Source organism: Terrapene carolina, unplaced genomic scaffold, assembly GCF_002925995.2.
Source record: "Terrapene carolina triunguis isolate 2854851 unplaced genomic scaffold, T_m_triunguis-2.0 Scaffold95, whole genome shotgun sequence".
NCBI lineage: Eukaryota > Metazoa > Chordata > Testudines > Emydidae > Terrapene > Terrapene triunguis.
The window spans coordinates 16,842,938-16,857,647 of NW_020664446.1; the positions used below are offsets into that span (position 1 = coordinate 16,842,938).

General features: G+C 40.3%; 1 protein-coding gene across 2 annotated transcripts in view; it reads left to right on the plus strand.

Annotated features, from left to right (window-relative positions):
- Positions 1-14,710, plus strand: part of INPP5F (inositol polyphosphate-5-phosphatase F) — a 94,034-nt gene that overhangs the window by 59,584 nt on the left and 19,740 nt on the right. For both annotated transcript variants that reach the window (XM_024206243.3, XM_024206244.3), the window contains 6 exons: positions 2,637-2,835; positions 4,340-4,519; positions 8,377-8,444; positions 8,898-9,022; positions 10,249-10,326; positions 12,016-12,136. In XM_024206243.3, the coding sequence (XP_024062011.1) occupies positions 2,637-2,835; positions 4,340-4,519; positions 8,377-8,444; positions 8,898-9,022; positions 10,249-10,326; positions 12,016-12,136 (771 nt within the window). The remainder of the gene's footprint in view (positions 1-2,636; positions 2,836-4,339; positions 4,520-8,376; positions 8,445-8,897; positions 9,023-10,248; positions 10,327-12,015; positions 12,137-14,710) is intronic.

The following is a 14,710-nucleotide window of genomic DNA, read 5'->3' on the forward strand; positions in this document are numbered from 1 at the left end:
CTTGAGAGGACTTCTAGGCACCTTGGCAGTATAGGGGTGCCTCTTTCCCTGGTTGGCTGGCTGCCCAGGTTGGCTATGTCTGTGCAATACTTAGCACAGTGGCATCCTAGCCCTTGGCGAGGGCTCCTTTGTGCTATAGTAATACAGCTAAGTAATAGTAATACTATTCAGTGTACAAAGTGGTACTGTGCATCAAAGTATTCTGAGCTTTTGTTAGTATAGAATGTATGGCTGATATATAAGTGATAAAGCAGCAAACAACCCACTTTAACTTTTCCTTAAATATAAATGTGAATTAGAAATGCTTCATTAAGACTGTCTTCTAAATTTTCAAGCTCATAGATGAACATAGTGTAATATTTCACAATGATTTAAAGGTTTAAAACTAACCAGTTGGGCTCACTAGAAACTTCAAAACAAAGTTTAACACTTGCCGTCTGTCATTTGTGGTTTTAAAAAATAAAACTTGGCCATTAAATATGCCATCTTTCTGTGGGAGTCTTCTTGTTTGTTGAGAATTACAAGACCAGGGTCTAAATATATAAAGGTTTTGTCCACAAGGTGAAAAATGTAGAAAATTAGTTTACAACTAATGGAAATATCACAAATATGACAGTTTCTGTTTTTGAGCCAAAAAGAGGATAGTTTGGGGCAAATTCACATGACAGTTTGTAGGAGAATAAGAAACTTGATGATTTATGACACAACTCACAGCTAATTTCAGTAGAGGCTTCCTTTTAGAGCTGTGGTGCCCAAACTTTTCCTGTCACCCTACCCTTTACCAGTAATGGAATCTGTTCGCGCCCCCCTTCCATTACTGCACAGTTGACTCAGCAGAGGAGCTTGGGCTGAAGGCAGGGCTTGGGGCAGAACTGGGGATGGGGGATGGGCTGGAGGTGGTGCTGGCCTGGGGGTGGAGAGGGAATGAGGACAGAGCTGGGTTGGGGGTGAAGCTGGGGGCAGAGTGAAGCTGTGGATGTGGGCGGAGCAGGGCACAGAGCTGGGGCCGGGGTGGGGTGGAGTTGCGGCTAGGGCCAGGGCGGGGCTGAGGGCAGGGCGGGGCTGAGTGGTGCTCTGTCTCCGTCCCCCATGGGGGCTGGCTCGGATTCTGCTGTGCCCCCCCATACCTCTCCCTCCCCACCACATTCCTCCGTGCCCTCCTAGGGGGTACTCACCACAGTTTAGGGACCACTGTTTTAGAGAATACAACTAATATCAAGCATAGTATATGTCTCTTATCTTTATTACATTTTCTTGTTTTATGTGTACATTTAGAATACAAGAAATTTATTTCTGTTTAACATTTATATTTAAGGGGAAACTAATCTAAACCATATATGCATCATTTAAGATTTGAACATTTTGGTTATTCTTTTATACTGTGTGGTTAATTGCTGCATGTGTGATGCCTGACTTTCCACAAATATGTGAGGCTCTTCAAAGTAGAAGTAGCAGTTATCTCTGACATTAATTTTGATCTCTGTGCATTTGATCTGATGAACTTCTTCCATTTATGGCAACTAATTTAAAAAGATAAATGGAATGTGTAATTCTTGTGGCACGATGTTGCCGGGATCAGGTGCACTATTCTTTACTTGCACTACACCGCTACCTCGATATAACGAGACCCGATATAACATGAATTCGGCTATAACGCGGTAAAGCAGTGCTCTGGGGGGGTGGGCGGGGCTGCGCACTCCGGTGGATCAAAGCAAGTTCAATATAACGTTGTTTCACCTATAACGTGGTAAGATTTTTTTGGCTCCCAAGGACAGCGTTCTATCGAGGTAGAGGTGTATTTTGAAAGTGACTTGAACAGAGATTCTGATGAGCCAGACAAAAAGCAGTGTAACATAATAAGCAACTAGAGGGGAATTCCACAAAGGAAAGAACTGCTTTCTCCCTCCTGAAAAGACTGATAAAAGAGAGAATTCTTTTCTGAAAGCCTTCAGTACCAAAGTCTACTCACTTAAGAATTTCCAGATCTGACATTTTAGCAAGGATGATTTAATCTTTCAACATTACAACAGGGATACTTATTGTGGATGTTTAAAAAAAAAAAAAATCCAATCTGAATATTCTAAAGCTCTTTGCTTCTTGTCTGGAAGGATATTATTTACCCAACAGATCTCTTCCATTTGACAGAACACTTGAATCTTGTGTTTTAATTCGACTGTTAACTGCCAGTGATCAAACTTTTTTTTTTTTTTTTAAAGAAGAGTTTAAATTATTTGGATGCTGTCTGTAAAACACAAATGAAATCCTTAAAGAATGTAACTTTTTTTTAATTAATAAAATGAAACTTTTAGATTACATTGTAATGCACCAGGGGAGCTCTTTGGTTTTATTTTTCACCAATCTTCCCCAAAAAAAACCCCTCTGGCTCCACTGATTAAAATAAAAGCACCATCGCTATCAGAAGAGAAGGCAAAAAAGGTGTTCGTACAAAATGAAGAGGCAGGGCATTCTGGGAATTTTTGTGGGATTGGACCTGAGTTTTGAGAAGACTTTTCTCTAAAAGCCAGAGTAACACCAAGAACACCTGCAGAAATAGCAATAATATCAGAAACTTCTGTAGATAGTTTAAAGTAACTGTTAAAACTGGTATAGATGTAAATGTTTTTTGTAATTTACAGAACGCAGAAGTGGACTCTTGGGTTATACCCATCATCCAGGGATTTGTACAGATTGAAGAACTTGTAGTTAATTACAATGATGCATCTGATGATGAGAAAAGCAGTCCAGAGACGCCTCCTCAGGAGCCAATTTGTGTAGATGATATTCACCCGCGATTTCTGGTAGCACTTATCTCACGCCGAAGTCGGCACAGAGCTGGTAAGCAGAGTGTCCAAGATACTAACCATGTCAAAAGGGATGTGAAGGATAAAACTTCAAAAATAATAGTGCTCCATGGTACAGTCCAGAACCACACTCCAGAATTCACTGATAAGTGAGAAACAACTGAAGCGCTAAGCTCAAATGTTTTGTAAAATTAGTTCCTCCAAATCTGTACATAAAAATAAACGTAAGCTTTGTTTTTAGACCTTGCCATCCTCTAGGTGCCTTAGAAATTTTGAGGAAAAAGTGGTGATTTAAAGTTTAGATACTGTTAGTTACATAACGTCCTTCCGACACCCCCACGCACCCACCACACAGTATTGTTTAGCTAATGCTCTGTAGTTCAGAAGTTCAGTGCTGCTTCAGGGATTGATTCTTATTCTAATATTGTGGAATTACATTTCCATGTTCTATATAAATTTAGTTTCCTACTTAATATGAGTGTAATTACATGAATTTACTAACTTTCTTGCCTTTGGAATACTGATGTAAACCATTATAAACTTTTCCAAACTCCTGTACTTGGCAATCAGGCCAGAGGACCCTGGATGGAAAAACAAAGTGTAATAGCCACAGCAGCAAGAAATGTTTAAAATGCACAGAACTAAGTATATAGATGGCAATTTAATTGCTTTCATTTGTTAATGAACCATTCTGCCTATATTCCAAATCTTGAAGCTGCTCATGGAGCTTTCTTCATCACTGTTCTGTAAACTGGAGCATCTGTCAGTCAAAGTTGATCTGTAGTTTGACTTTCAATTTAGTATTTTGGTTTTTAGTGTTCAGATTTTGCTTGTACATGCTCATTTGGTAGAAATCTGCTCTATCAAGGTTATATGCCTTTTGGAACGGATTAATTACTTTATAGATTTGTGATAACTAAACGGTGTGATCTGGATTACCGTCAGACCCCCCCACCCCCGCCCTCACATTTTTTTCATATAGTTAACTCCTGCTATAGGGCTGCTCCAGTAGTAGCACACAACATTCACAAATCAGAACCTGACTCTTAATCTTGTTCCTGTGCTAATATGAAGGTAACACTCGCTGCAACAGTGTTTAGGGATAGAAGGGGAAGGGAAGAATGAAAGTGATGTTATCAAAGTGACATTACCACTGTGGTTTGTCCAGGAAGTACTGTCCTAATGGTAGTACTATTCTTACAGCTAAGATCCTGCTTCAGTACAGGTGTATAGGCTGTATAGACAAAAGCAACCCTTGGGAATAGTTGCAGCGGAGGATAAGGACTAAAACCAAAGCCTTGTTCCATCTCTGCCAAATTAAAATAAAACTGGAGATGGGAGCCAGAAAAGGTACCAGACATCAGTGTTGTCAGTTGGGATAGCCTGTCTGATTTGTCTTGTATTTCACATAATTTACTTCCTCACCACCAAAAACACTTTCCAAAAGTGTACAGAATATCCATATTTAGGATTAATTTTTAAAAAATTACACAGCTTTCTTGAATAAACTGATCAATATCTTTCTCTTTGTCTTCTAGGGATGCGGTATAAGCGAAGAGGTGTTGATAAAAATGGGAATGTGGCAAATTATGTGGAGACAGAGCAATTGATTCATGTCCATAATCATACTCTCTCATTTATTCAAACACGAGGCTCTGTGCCAGTGTTCTGGAGTCAGGTTGGATACAGGTACAACCCACGACCACGACTGGACAAGAGTAAGTATTGGTAATCTGTGGAGCTTGTAAAATATACCCAGATCACTTAAAAATAATTGACTTTGAACATTTAGTTATTCTGTTGACCTCTGATCAACACTTTTTTTTTTTTTTAAACTTAAAGTAGTGATGGTGAGTTGATCCAATTTAAAATAACTTCTCTGTCCTTGAGTTGAGTTGAACTCAATACTTGATTAAGGAGTCCCCATATCTCCCAGAAACAGGAGGATAATTGAGTTCCCAACATAACCGTATGCACTTCCACCTCTCTTTCATGCCCCAGACACTTTTATGCAGTGGCAGGTCTTCAGGGTTGGGGAGCGGGAGAGTCTGGTCTACTTTGGAAATGGAAATGCTAAAGCCTTTGGAGGCAGTATGAAACTTATACCACAGAGTTCACTGATAAGATTCCTCCCTCTGCTTTTTAAGAATTTCTTCTAAATTTAATGAAATTTAGGAATGAAAATTTACAACACAGTACTACAGTGAGTTCTGGGACATGCATTTTCTAGACTTTCTTCTAAATTTAAATGAAACCAAGAAGTTCCTGTTACATCAAATTTGAAGTATGCTAATTGGTCTCTCTCTCCGCCACTAAGATGGCACAAAAAATAGAAGAATTCTGAGTTGGAGAGAGTCTGGGCTGGTCATGGGCATCAAGTTTAGATTGGCACCCAGGCTTCTGGATTGTTTCCCAGAATGAAATTCTAAAAGTTGAGATTTGCCAGTGCTTTGTATCCCAACATTACTCCTGGGGAAATTATGCGACAGTGCAGAATTCATGGGCCGTGCATATTTTTTTGGTGCCCCCCTCTGCAGAAAATAAACTTCTGCTGGAAAGTTGCTGCAGTTCTGCCTTTTACTCACCAGGGAGTGCTGTGGTGCTAGAACAGAGCAGCTGCTCCCGGCCAGCCCCAGCTATCATAGGGACAAGAAAGAGACTGCCTATGCCTTCTTCACAGTGCCTGTCAGGCCAGGTTAGGAGACAGGGGATATGGGGAGACAGACAACGTGGGGCACATGGGGCTGCTGGGGGGTGGTCACAGACAGGGGTTCATAAGGACTTGTGAGGGAGGACAGATTGGGGCAGGGGCTGAATGGGAGTGGAGGTGCAGGGCCACGGGGGGTTGGGGGGGGTGCAGGGCCACATGGGGATTGGGTGTCTGAGTGAGGGGGGAGGGACACATGGGAATGGGGCAGATGTGCCTGACTGAATGGGAGAGGCTAGGGATCAGCCAGAGTCTGCATGGAGGAAGCTCCCTAACAGCCCCCCCACCCCCAAATAAAAAACCAACAACCCCCAAAACCTGTTCCACACTTTTTCCTTCCATACACACCAACTGTCCAAGTTCTCCTTCCCAGCAGGTACTTCCCTCTCCCTCAGCTCCTTCATTACCCCTGACTCCCTCAAGCCTTTGCACTGCTTCTGAGGGGTATGGGAAATGCGGTTCTGTATTGTAGTTTAAAATGAATTATTACTCAGAATTCTGTATTAATATGCCTAGTAAGGAATCTATTTATCAAAAAACATTTCCTGAATCTTTGTTGTTGTCTGTATTGTTATAGACATACTTGCTGAAAGGCATTTTGAAATAAATTACCAAAATAAATGAAACTGGTGTGATTGTTATGTTGACAAATAAAATATGCAGAATTTTGCAGAATTTTAATTTTTTGGTGCAGGGTTCCCCCAGGAGTACAGCATATTCATTATCGCAAAGGGAAAAATACTCAAAGGGAAAAGTGTTTGACAGTACTGTCATAGGATCAGAGAAACAGACAGAGCTCATAAGTCCATTGATGTGGTATAAACCCACCACAACACAAACATGTAGTTCAGCAAGACTAGGATTTGTATGTGTGTGATATTTACTGTCTCCTATTTCTGATAATACAGACTATTTTGAACAATGGGCATTTAAAGTTAGTTGCTGATTTAGGACTAAAAGTTAATGTTAGACTGTAAACTCTTCAGGAGAGGGACTTTCTTATTTTGTTTTAGGCGTTTTCTCTTAAAGGGAGGATTGTCTTTTTCTATATGTTTGCACAGCATCTAGCTCAGGGGTTGGCAGCCTTTCAGAAGTGGTGTGCCAAGTCTTCATTTATTCGCGGTAATTTATGGTTTCACGTGCCAGTAATTCATTTTACATTTACAGGGGCCGGCGGATGGAACCCTAGACTGGCAGTGTGCTGAGCGGACCGGTGGCTGGGATCCCAGGCCGGCAGCAGATTGAGCTGCTCAGCCCACTGCCAGTGTGGGGTTCTGTCCGCCAGCCCCTGCTAGCCGGGGTCCCGGCCACCAGCCCCGCTCAGCCGGGGTTCCGTCCATCCAGGCTGGCAGCGGGCTGAATGGGGCTGGCGACGGGGACCCCAGCCTGGCAGCAGTGTGCCACAGTAAATCAGCTCGTGTGCCGCCTTTGGCACATAGGTTCCTGACCCCTGATCTAGCTGAATGGGACCTTGATCCTGATTGGGTCTCTAGGGACATGTCTACACTGTCTTGCAGTTTGGACTGGAGGGGCATGAATAGCAGTGCACACCCAAGTGTTGCACTGTAACTCCCCCATGTGAATGCTGTGGGTGCAAACAAAGTTTCCTACTTCACATTAACATGGTTCTCTTCAGACAAGATTCCATTAATTTGAAGTAGGAACCTTTTAGTTTGTGGCTGCAGCATCCACACAGGGGAGTTACAGCATAGCATTTTGGTGCACAGTGCTGTTTGCACCTCCAGAGTCTGAACTGCAGGGCAGTCTAGACATGTCCTTAATGCTACCATAAAACAAAAAGTAAAGGTATATCTTTATGGTAATGCTTAGCTTTTGGCTGTGTTAGTTAAGGTCAGTATTTTTGCCAGCATAATCCTGTCAGGTTCAAGTTCTTGTAAAGCACTAACAAATTCAAATGTCTTGTGAAGAGTTTGCTAAAACCCTTAAAATAGCTGAAAAAGGATCTCTTGCCAGATCCTAGAAGAGTAAAGTGTAAATGAATGTTCACTAAAGATGAGAAAAAACAGTGAGCATTAAAAACATAGGAAAATCCCCCCCCCCCATATATCAACAGTTTGAAATGCTAAAGACACTCTGTGTGTGGCATTTGTTTGTGGGGCTGTGCAATTCAGTACTGTGGTGATCGGCGCTTCTGAATTCCTAGTAAAATTGTTGGGAAATTTGAAGAGGATTTAAATTAATTTGGAAGATTTATAGGTAGGTTATAGCATCTGTCGGGATCAGTTTTAATGTCAAAGATATAAAATCCTACCTCATTAGTTAAATGTATTCCAGATAGTTTCTCCTAGTCTGTGCCATTACATCTTTAAGAATATAGTCTACTTTCAGCCTTGGACACTTTGTGAACTTTTTTATTCTTTATCAGGCTCTGTGCTATCCTATTCTAATGTTTACATTTAAACCAGCTCTACATACTTTTACAAAATTATTTAAACATTTAAGATACTTCTGAGGTGAAGGAGGTTCATATGAAGTATGGAGCTGGCATAGAAAGGTTGAATAGGTTTGTAAATAAGAAAAGGAAAGAGTAGATTGGCTTGCATCCAAAGTATAAAAGAGAATGCTTTAGTTTAAGATACTCACCTCTGCACTATGATGGTAAGTAAGTAGCACAGTAGTAATGTGGAATATCAATTAGTTGGATCTCCACCGTGTCAGTGTTGGACCTCAGAAGGTATAGTGCATTAATACGATCCTGTAGAATGTATCATGCTACCTGCATGCACATGCAGGTTTTTCTTAACCCAAGGTACCTAATAATGTGAACTTGAATATGAGTTAATACCTTAAATATGAATCAAGTGAAAGGAAATTATTAGTTCTTCACAATGTCCTTCTACGTTGTAGGTGAAAAGGAAACTATACCCTATTTCTGTGCACACTTTGAAGAACAACTGAAAATTTACAAGAAACAGGTGTGTTTTAGGCTTGCACTTCTTCTTTTATGAGTGTATTTATTACTAAAACTTAACTAGTGTGAATAGTTTAAAAATACTTTATAAACAATCTGAGTACTTTAAAAGGACAATCAAAAAATTAGAACTTTCGGTATAGCACTTGATTTTCCTGAATTATACAGCAGTTTCCAGAAATAGTAATTAAACCCACCTTTTTGGTAATTTTTAAATTGGGCTTGTCAAATCAGCATAACCTGATCACTTGGGTTCCAAAACAAAAATGGGAAAAAATGGTGTCTGAAGAGAACCTTGTGTTAGATAAGCTAAGCACAATCACTTATAAATCTTATTTTTTTTTACTGTTTCATGTTTTTGTAATTGGTTTTGTACATTGCCTTCTAGAGAGAGTGTAATTCTGCAAGTATCTTCACTAAGATTACCAAACTATTAAATCATTTAATTTTTGAACAGGTTATTATTAACTTGGTGGATCAGACTGGACGAGAGAAGATTATTGGAGATGCTTACCTTAAACAAGTACTACTATACAACAATTCAAACCTTACTTATGTTTCCTTTGACTTCCATGAGCACTGGTAAGAAGACTTTCTAAAATGTCATCTTGTAGTATTTGCTAAAATGAGAGAAATGTTGTTGAGGGGAGGGGAAACCATTCTCTAATAGTGTGTGAAATGCATTGATTTTCACAGAGAGAGAGAAATATTGCTTCTTGTAAACAAAGGTAATATAACTTTGGGTTTTTCATAGCTTAGCTTGTCATTGTTTTCTGCTGGACAGTTTTGGTGTTTCAAAAAGCATCATTAGTGTTTTGGTTGTTTGCTCCAATCCTTTTCTCTTTCCTCACAGTTTCTTCAACTAAACTTCATGCCACACCTGCCCCTTGTAATCTATCCTTCCCTGCTCTGTTCCTCTAACCCCGTTCCTTTCAGCGCTCCTTTGCCCTTCCCTTTTCTTTCCATTTAGCTCATTCCATCTGAACTAATCCACCCCCACCCCCCAAAATCATGGAAATAACAGGACTGTTTTTGCCATCACATTGTTCACTCTGCCTTTGTGTTATAGAGTTCCCCGCACCCCTTGTCTGTATTGTCCATTTAAATTGTAAGTTCTTCAGGGCAGGAACTGTCTACTACATTGTACAGTGCCTAGCACAATGTGATCCTGTTCTTGGTTGGCCCTTAAGCACCTCCATAATACCTATGATTAATAAAAACTCCTCTGGTCCCCTTTTCTGGATCACATGGCTGGGGAAGGGCAGAGGGCACACAGGAGGATGTTAGATCCTATTATGATGTTGCTGGAGCAGATTGCCTACTACATTTCAGTCCTGAGGCGGCTGCATTCTGGTGATGGGTAATATGATCTCTACGTATATTGTCTGTCAGGCTTGTTGAGCACCCTCAGGATGAAAATGACATGAATGTAAAGATTTTATCATTTGTCACTTTTTTGTTTTGCTTTTGGCTCATGCTTTAGCACCATACTATAATTGCCCCCCAAATCCTCTCTCATGTATAGGTGAATGCATCGAAAGAGAATTCTTGAGAGGCTGGAGGGAAGATAGGCAATGCTACAATGTAGCTGTTTGAGTATATTTTAAATGGTTTAATTTGCAACTGACATTTGAAAAGATTTTCCTAAACTTTGTACATTGCCTGAGAACTGCTGTGAATAAATCCTGCTTCCAATTTAGCTAGATATCAGTTTATATTTGTCTGTCTGTACTTGACTTGTGTGGTGTTGCATCATTTTTCTTGTTGAAACTTAATTTACTTTTGTGAACTCTTTTTTTTTATTTTAGCAGAGGAATGAAGTTTGAAAATGTTCAAACATTAACTGATGCCATTCACGATATCATCCTTGATATGAAGTGGTGTTGGTAGGTATTAGCATGCTCAGGCTGGTATGCAATGTTTACAGAAAAATTTGAATGAAAAAGTAGGGGAAAAACAGTTTAAACAATATTTGTTTAGATGGATTTTTATGGCTTTACATTTCTCCAATGATTATCTTTTCCCTCCAGTCTTATCCTGTCTTGAACACTAGTTCCTGGTTAGCTAATCAGCATCTTGGACTCAGTGTTGTGACGTATTCTACTTATGGTTCTATCCTTTTAACAACAAAAGAATTCCCAATAACATTGTCCCTTCCCTGAGGTTCACTGTTGTTAATTTGGGGAAAAAAAACTAAAGAAATTATGTATGAAATATCATGCATTTCCCCCACCCATAGAGCTCCAACCTTACCCTGAACAGCCAGTGAAAACCCTTGACCTCCAGCCAGGTATATTGGTTATATGTTTATGCATTTTGATATATGGTTGATGTGGCTTTCATGAATTACATTGTGTATGGTTCAGTACATTGTTTCGTATTGGTGTGTGTAAATAAATGAAGTGTGCTGTCAGTTTGTCACTGGTGTCTGGGAGATGTTTTTCGGCAACACTTAGGAAATTTTGTGAATGATTGTCCTATATGTTAGTGATTGTTCCAAAGATGGCATTGTTTTTATATAGACATTAAAGAATTAAATTTGTGTGCATGTACTAGAATATTGAACTTTTAGTATAAATGGGCTTCCTTTCATGTTCAGGATAATGGTGGAGAAATGTGGGCAAAGGAGAATGGAGGGGGAGGTAGCTATTCTGAAAAGGGGGCTCATGTCAGCTAGTCTGACTTGGGTTTGCTGGTAGTTCTGAAAAATTGCAAGAAAAAAATTGGTTTGTCTCAAACAGAATCTGAAAATTCCAAAAAGTTTCGATGAATCAAAAAAGTGGATGAATTTCATTTTGGGTTGAATGAAACTTGCACTCTTTCACATTAAAAGAAATAAAGGTCTAGAATGGGTGGATAGTGATGGTGCCGGTGCTCGCCTTCTAACTGTTAGCCAAATAGTTAGGGCACTCATCTGGCTTATGGGAGACGGGTTCTGTTCATCCTCTCTGATGTGGGGCAGGAATTTGAACATGGGTCTCCCCTGTTGCAGGAGAGTGTCGTAGCCAGTAGACTATGGGATATTCTGGGGTGAATCTCCTGCTCTTTCCTATGTATAAAATACTTGAATAATCCATTGGGCTAGAGAGAGAAAGTGAGTGACGATAGCCTGGTAGTTAGGGCACACTCCTGTAATGTGAGAGACCCAACCAAGTTCAGGTTTCTGCTTCCACATCAAGCAGAGGGGAGAATTGAGTCTGGGTCTCCCACATCCCAGGCAAGTGCCCTAACCAGTGGACACCACTACTACCACCTCCTCTGACTGTTTCGTTTTATGAATGGTTCGTATGTTCCTCCCCCGACCCAAAGTTTTTGACAAATTTGCAGGAAGCTTCAGGTAGACAGAAACTGCATTTTTTCAGCGAATAAACTATTCGTCTGAAAAACTTCACACAGTTCTAATGGAGTGTAGCTGGGATGTTTGAATGAAACTGAAATGAATATTCCATGGTTTAGTCTAGTAGAAACATGTTTTCTAACTTAAATTTTCTATTTTATTTGCATGGACTGATCAGTTCTTTTAAGATCTCTCAATAAGCATTTTACCTCTTCTATTTTTTTACCACCTTTGAAAGGGTTGATCAAGCTGGTGTGATTTGTAAACAAGAAGGAATTTTTCGTGTTAACTGTATGGACTGTCTGGATCGGACCAATGTAGTCCAGGCTGCTATTGCAAGAGTGGTCATGGAACAGCAGGCACGTATGACTTGTAAATTTTAAAGTGCTAAATATCTTAGATTTTTTTTTTAATGAAAAGATTATCAGCATTGTTGTGAGTGAAAATAACCTGAACTTGTTAAGTTATGAAGGTAACGGGATCTTCTTGAGACTTGGGGGCATGTGCACATTCCCAATGTTTAAACGTCTGAATAGTTCTTGGATTGGGAGGCATGTCCTTAACATTTTCAGGAGAAGAGACTGGCATTAGGATCACCAGAACTATTATCTCAGTTTTATTGTGTAGATTTGTAGTTGTTCATTAATTCATAGGCAGTGACTATCACTGGTGTATACTTTTTTTCTTTTACAAAATTAGGTATAGGTAGAAAAATGAGTGGGTCCAGAGATGCACTTTAGTTTCAGGCACTTGAGAATAAAATATCGCATCGAACAGCATTTTAAGTGCTTGCTATGCCTGAGAGCTCATTCTCCTTGACCATAGAGAAACAATCATTCTCCATCTTTCCAGGTATCCTAAACAGATAGTTGACAGATCATTCTCTTCTGGAATGAATCTGTCCCTTGCAGAGATGGCATTTCCAAATAGGAGGAGGAAATGATTGAGGAGCTTTCTTATAGTTCAACAATCATCTGCTTCCTCCTTTGGAACCTCAACCTTGGTTATATCTTCTGCCTGAAGAGGATGTTAAGTAGATGATGGTGCATGTAGCCTTGAAAATTCAAGATGCAGTGCAGGAAGAGGTGAAAAAGCTCTGTGATGTGCTTGAGTTAAAGGATAAAGGCAAGCTGGCCCTTCATATAAATAATGAATTGATCTGACTATGAAGACAGGTGCTGCCAGTTTCCAGTGTCATCTGCAGCAAGGAATCCTGACCATATGATTCTGGTTGTACAACAAGGATTGATTTGATTTTTCCTTCTAGCATCTTGCCTCTGATTCTTGGACTCTTCTGTCTCCAAATAATCAAAGCAAGATAATCTTTCAAGAAATCTTAGGTTAGAGTGGGATATGTCTGCGCTGCAGTTAAAAACCTGTAGCTGATCCATGCCAGTTAACTTTGGCTTGTGGAGCTTGGGCTAAGGGGCTGTTTAATTGTGGTGTAGCATTCGGGCTTGGGCTGGAGTGTGGGCTCTAGGACCCTGTGAGGTGGGAGGGTCCCGGGGTCAGGCTGCAGCCCTAGCCCTAACATCTACACTGCAATTAAACAGTCCCTTAGTCCGAGCCACACAAGCCCGAGTCAGCTGGCATGAGCCAGCTGCGGGTGTCTAATTGCAGTGTAGACATACTGCTTGAGATTGAGTTATGGAGTGGGGCCTTCTGTGATAACATTGGAACAGTAGATCTGTGACACTGTCCCCCCACATCCCACCCCACGGTTAATATACTTTAGAATTGTTCTACGGTTGTTAGGCACGGTATGACTCCTGCAGTACAGACCCGCAGAAGCACGGTATTCAGAGAACTCCAGTTGCCTGTAAACTTGTCACATTTCCCAGGAGCATATGACTCATTGTCTTTATGCTGGAAATTTGATAACACTTCTCAAATCAATAAAGAATTTTTAATACAAATTCTATTCTTGTCCACAAATGACATTTTAGCATTTAGACTGTAAGAAAATAGTCTAAAGGAAAAAGTCACACTTGTGATTTAACCCAGTGAAGCTCATTGGAAAATAACCTAGAACTTGTTAAGTTATGAAGGTAACAGGATCTTCTGGAGCCTGGGAATGTGCATATGCCCCTAAATGTTTAAACTTTTGAATAGTTCTTGGATTGGGAGGCATGTCCTTAACATTTTCGGGAGAAGAGACTGACATTAGGGTCACTAGAACTATTATCTCAGTTGCTCTTTGAGGTGTGTTGCATATGTCCATTACATGACTCACCCTCCTTCCCCAACATGGGGTCTGGTGTGAAGGAACTGAAGGAAGGGCAGGGCAGTTCCACATTTTATACTCTCCTTTTCGAGCATGAGGAGCTTAAGGCTCAGGCATCAGTGCCCTGTAGGTATCACTAGGGAAAACTCTGACACTAGCGCACAAGACATGCGCACACATAGTGTAATGGATATATGCATGCATCTCAAAGAACAAGTTACGAGTAAGTGAGTAACTATTCTTTTCTTCAAAATGTCAGAAAATGGCCTAAAACAAAATCCTCACCAGTACCAGAGCTATCTTAATGGGTACTGGGCTGAAAAACAGCTCCTCTCTGAGACCATCTTTAGCCAACTAGCTTGAAATCTTAGCTTGCTTCTTTGTTTTTCTTGCTTTTCTAGTTCCTTACTTTTTCATTAATGCTAGGTTAGTAGCTTCCACCTGGCTCAACAAATGCATTTCTTTTCCATGTGGCACCTGCTAATTACATTGGATTAGCAGTATTAGAATCAGCTGTTCCTTTGGTTCAGTGTAAGACCTCTATATAGAAGTGGTCTTTCTCCTTTGTGCCTTTTGGCTTTCCTCATGGCATGCTCAGAGGAGGAAAAACAAAAACTTGACCTATGGCTGGCTGCCTGGGGTAAAAAATAGGAGTTTTCTCTGCTTAGATCTCTAAAAAATAAACCTGGTCGTTTTTTGTGCTCAAAAA